Here is a 5,000-nt window from a genome sequence, read left to right as displayed (position 1 = left end):
TGAAAAATTCATTGGGGACGTAATTTAATTAGGACAAATTTGGCGGTTGTTTGGAAGCTGTGAATGACTGGCGGGGCGAAGCACGGGGTGTGCGATGGGGCCGCTTCTCCTGTGGGGAGATGGGGGTGGGCGTGATGGTAAGAGGGGAGGGATGGGAACTTTATTTGGGTTAGATTTTATTTTATTTTTTATTTTTTTAATTTTTTTTGGCCTCCTCTTTAGCGAACAGAGGCTGCTCCTAGTTGTGGCTACACTCACAATTCGAGGGTTGTGGTTGCTGCTGGGGAGGGGGGTGTCCGTAGCCGAATCGATAGGAGATTGCATTAATTATGATTTCGATTGATATGCTCAAATCTCCTTCTAAACGCTGCAAACGGCTCTTTCTTTTTTTTTTTTTTTTTTTTTTTTTTTCTTTTTACCCTTCCTCCTCCCCCCCCAATTTTTCCCTTTGCCCCCCTCCCCTCTCCCCTGTTATAGAGCCGGAGAGGAGATGAAAAGGCTTGTAGTTTTAAATTCAATGTGACAGCTCTGGAAAGAGCGGATGATGAATCTCCTATTATTGGATCAGTCTATTTGCCGCTCAATGTCTCTCTGTAATTGGAGCAACATCACTTTAAAGGTTCAGAGAGTAGAGCATTTCTGGTGAAAAATCCCCACAACACGCTGGTGAATGTTTTAAAGGGAAATCTATTAGTGATTTGGAGAGGGGAGGGGACAAGGGGGAAGAGGGTGGGTTGGAGGGGTGGGGGGGGGAGGCTGTGTGTGTGTGTAACTCCGGCTGTTTAGTATTTAACCGGGTTTCAGGCAGATCCGTGAGTTCCCCTCGGCCCCCCCCGCACCCTCCCCTGCCCGCCCGGCCCCCGCCGCCCTCCTCGGGCTGGAGTCCGTATCAAAGCCCCCCTTGTCGTGTTGTGACAGCTCTGATATTGTTTATTGAGGCTGGATGTCAGGTATAATTAGCAATCGATATGGAAAACGTTTGCTCCCCACACTGGCACGTCTCTGACGTCAGGACCGATTAACGTTTCTTATTGGTCCCAAATTCCCCCAGCCTGAGCTAATTATTGGGAGCCTGATGTTGATAAAGTTAAAGCGCCCGGGCGCCCTGCAGCATGAGCCCCTCGCCGCGCCGCCTCCTCCTCCTCCGGCAGCAGCACCCCCGGCTCCAGCCGCCCCGCCGTCAGCACCCCCAGCCCCGCCGGCACCCCCCGCGCTAGAGCCGCCCCCATGATGGACAGCCGCATCCTGGAGCACCCCCATGCCCAGTTCGGGGGTATGGTGGGTTTCCCTTACCCGCTCGGTCACCACCACGTCTACGAGCTGGCCGGGCACCAGCTGCAGTCGGCGGCCGCCTCCGTCCCCTTCTCCATCGATGGATTACTGAGCGGCTCCTGCGCCGCCTCCGTGGTCAACCCGGCGCCGCTCATCCCCTCCGGCTGCGGGGTGAGCGGGGACAGCCAGCCCTTCAAGCTCGCAGGTAGGAGCGGTCCCGTCGTATGTGGGTGTCTGTCCGTCCCCCCGCCACCTCCGACCCGACCGCCGCTCCCCGCCCGGAGCGTCTCAGCACGGGGGAGGAAAAGCACCGCGCCCCCCCCCCCCCCCCCCCCCGCCGCGTACCTATCTGCGGGTATTGGGGTGCTCGGAGGCGGGGGGGGGGGGGGGGGGGAGAGGCTGTGCTGGGTCACCCCGAGGGAGAGAACAAGATGGGGGGGGGGGGGGGGCGCCGGGCCGAGCGCTGGGAGCATCCCACGTTCCCACCGACGCGGGGCCATGCGTGTACCCTGAACAATAGCGGGCCCGGCCCGCTGCCTTCCCCCAAAGTTCATTTCTGGGGTGGGGGCTCGAAGCATACAATTTAAAAAAAATATAAAAATAATAACGGGTATCGTTGGAGTTGGGGGAATGAAGAGCGGTAATTATTTTTTTTTTTTAAGCGATTTAACTAAAGGGAAGTGCTCTCCTTTCCTCCCCACTGGCCTGTGGCACCGCTATTGTTCAGCTATTAAAACACTCCGTCGCCCCAACATCCTTTTTATTAATCCTGGAACAGCCCCCCTCTGCACCTCAACTAAATAAAAAATATTATTTTTATTATTAATTTCCACACCCGGCGGAAAACCTTAGGCGAGGTTCAGCTGAGGCTGTAAATCCCCAACCTGGAGATTTACATACTCGGAGAGGCTGCAAGCACCTCAGCCCCACGCCCGCCCGTGCTCGGGGGGGTCTGTGGGGGGCCGCTCTGCCCTCGGGGCCTCGTGTGGGACCGGGCTGTGAGCTGTGGCCCACGCAGGTGCTCCGGGGGGGGGCTGGAGAAGGGAAAGCGGGGGGGGGGGGCTTTTATTTTTTTTATTTGATGAAACCTTTGGTGGCTGGAGCAAATATTGGAACTTCTCTCTCTCTCTCTGCCAGCTGAGTGCCTGTGGAGAGCTTCCTTCAGGAATAAATGTTCTGTAAAGTACATTTTCGGAGGAGGCGAGGGCAGATCGGGTTCCTCCCCATTTTTAGCGCAGGTGTGTGTATAATCCCGCTCTTTTACCAACGCTACTGAGCACAAAAGTTAAAAGGCTCCTGTGAATGGCAGGGAGGGGGGGAGAAGGCCTGTCTTCCAGGGAGCTGAGGGTATTTCTGCCTTTTCAGACTCGGGTGACCCGGACAAAGAAAGTCCTGGCTGTAAAAGAAGACGAACCCGCACCAATTTTACTGGCTGGCAGCTCGAGGAGCTGGAAAAGGCGTTTAATGAGAGTCATTACCCGGACGTGTTTATGCGAGAGGCTCTGGCTCTCAGGCTGGATTTGGTGGAGTCCAGAGTGCAGGTAAAAAACGTGTGTCCCCCGCTCCCCCCTGTCCTCTCCCTGCGCCGAGCGATCCCCGGAGAGGCCCCGCAGCCTCCCCGCCCCGCTCCTGGACGGGCCCTGCGCCCCCGGGCCCGCAGCCCCGTTCCTCATGGCCCTCGCCTTTTGTTTCCCTGCCTTACACTGGTCCTTGCTGGTTTATTTTCTTCCTATTATTATTCCCTTTTTGTATTTTTTTTTTTTACACTCTTGCAAACGAGTCCTGAAGAGTAGCATCCCAGCCCGCCTTTTCTAAACCTTTTCCTTTTTTAAAATATATTTTTCCACTGCAAACATTTTTCTTAAATGAGTCAAGGGCGAAAAATTAGCATGCAAATATGAGGCTTAATCACGGGCCAGGGTACACTGGAAAATGTCAATAAGGCTCGTAGGTGCATCGAGAGCGTGTGGAACTTGTAAAACTTAATTTTGACGAACTGCTCAGGCCCTCGGCCGTACGGGATGGGGAGGGGGGAGCCATCTATTTGCTTCAACCGATCTCGAAAAAATAAAACGGGAATGGAATCGGGGGATGCGGGTGTGCTGCGGGGTGGCGGTTGGCTCTCCAGATGATGTTTTATGGCTGCGAGCGGGCGGCGAGGCCGAGTAGGAGCCGCTGCCCCGCGTCCTGCCGGGCTGGAGCCCGTGGTCGTGAGGGGCTGCTCGGTGCGACGGGGATGGGTGGCTTCGCGTGGGCTGCGTGTGCGGGAAATGCGTCCTTAAACCCAGCTCCGGCGGCGGGGACCTTTCCCCCGCGGTGAGCTGAGGCCGTTTGCTGCGGTTCCTCCATCAGCTTTGTCTCACGGTGTCTTTCCGAGTCGCCTTTCCCTCCCCGCGCCGGCCCCAGGAGCATCCTCTCCGCCGCGCCCGGGGGCTCGGGAGCCTGCGGGGCCATCCCGGGGGCGGGGGGGGGACGCACGGACAGGAGGACCGGCCGGGGGGAAGGAGCAGGCTCACCAAAATCCCCGCGGTGCACCCGGCCTGGCAACCGGCGCTGCCCGCCTCCCCCCGTGGACCGAGGCTCCGCAGGCGCGGAGGAGACGCGGCCGCCGGGGAACGGGAGCAGAAAGGATTTAATAATTTTTTTTTTTTTTTTTTTCCTCCCATAACCTATAACAAACCCGACCAAATGCCACTTTTGGGCTGATCCAACGCCTCTGCTCCGACGCCCGGGCCGGGCAGGAGCTCCAGACCCCGTTCCTCCCGGGCGAGGCGACACCCCCCCGCCCCTTCAGCCAGCTTATTGTGCTGTGTTTAATTGCATTTTGTGTGCTACTGCGAAGGGATCGGGCCCGGCTCCGCAGGCCGAGGCTCCGGCGGGTGCTTCTGCACCCCTCTGCCGCGGGGAAGAGTCTGAGCGGGCTGCGTTATCCCTTCCCCTCCCCGCGGCGCCGGTGCAGGCAGGGCGCAGCGTGTGTGTGCGTGAGTGTGCCCCCCACCTTGCCTTTTTTTTTTTTTTTTTTTCTACCCAGTTAAAGAAGAGTGGATATCTCTTCCTGCCCCCCTCCCTCGCTCTCCGTCTCGCAGACGCCCGGCCCTGTGGATGGGGGCTGCCGGCACCCCGAGGGGTGAACGGGGGAGGCCTGAGCTGCGCTTCTCCCTCGCCCCCGGGGGGGCCGGTGCGTGGGTGTTAATTGCTTCTCGTTGTTCGGTGTGTAGGTCTGGTTCCAAAACCGCCGGGCCAAATGGAGAAAGAAAGAAAACACGAAGAAGGGTCCGGGGCGGCCGGCTCACAACTCTCACCCCACGACGTGCAGCGGGGAGCCCATGGACCCCGAGGAGATCGCCCGCAAGGAGCTGGAGAAGATGGAGAAGAAGAAGCGCAAGCACGAGAAGAAGCTCCTCAAAAGCCAAAGCCGCCACCTGCACTCGCCCAGCGGCCTCTCCCTGCACAGCACGCCCAGCTCCGACAGCGACAGCGGCGGCGGGGGGGGCCTCTCGCCTGCCCCGCCCGAGGCCAAGCCCCGCGGGCAGCCCCCGCCGCCCCACCCGCCGCCCCCCGCCGCCGCCGCCCCCTCCGAGCCGCCCCCCGGCACCTGCGACCAGCCGACCGAGCCCTTCTACCCCAGCCAAAGAAGCGGGAGCGGGCGGCTCCAGCGCCCGCCCGACAAGGACTGCGCGGCCGCCCCGTCGGGGGACGGCAGCGGGGGCGCGGGGGGGCCCCGCGGC

At 59.5% G+C, this 5,000-nt stretch overlaps 1 protein-coding gene across 2 annotated transcripts in view; it reads left to right on the top strand.

The window, feature by feature from the left end:
• The first annotated feature begins 1,201 nt into the window (after positions 1 to 1,201).
• The window catches only part of UNCX (UNC homeobox), a 4,600-nt gene continuing 801 nt past the window's right edge, over positions 1,202 to 5,000 (top strand). Inside the window, exons 1-4 of one of the 2 annotated variants that reach the window (XM_042798714.1) lie at positions 1,390 to 1,477; positions 2,410 to 2,510; positions 2,638 to 2,813; positions 4,491 to 5,000. The exon at positions 4,491 to 5,000 is cut by the window's right edge and continues 801 nt beyond it. In XM_042798714.1, the coding sequence (XP_042654648.1) occupies positions 2,444 to 2,510; positions 2,638 to 2,813; positions 4,491 to 5,000 (753 nt within the window). In that variant the 5' untranslated portion in view covers positions 1,390 to 1,477; positions 2,410 to 2,443. Of the gene's footprint in view, positions 1,478 to 2,409; positions 2,511 to 2,637; positions 2,814 to 4,490 lie in introns of both variants that reach the window. The other variant, XM_042798713.1, reaches the window with a different exon arrangement.

Source organism: Tyto alba, unplaced genomic scaffold (assembly GCF_018691265.1).
Source record: "Tyto alba isolate M040663 unplaced genomic scaffold, T.alba_DEE_v4.0 Super-Scaffold_28, whole genome shotgun sequence".
Classification (NCBI taxonomy): domain Eukaryota; kingdom Metazoa; phylum Chordata; class Aves; order Strigiformes; family Tytonidae; genus Tyto; species Tyto alba.
This window is presented reverse-complemented; position numbering and strand designations above follow the sequence as displayed.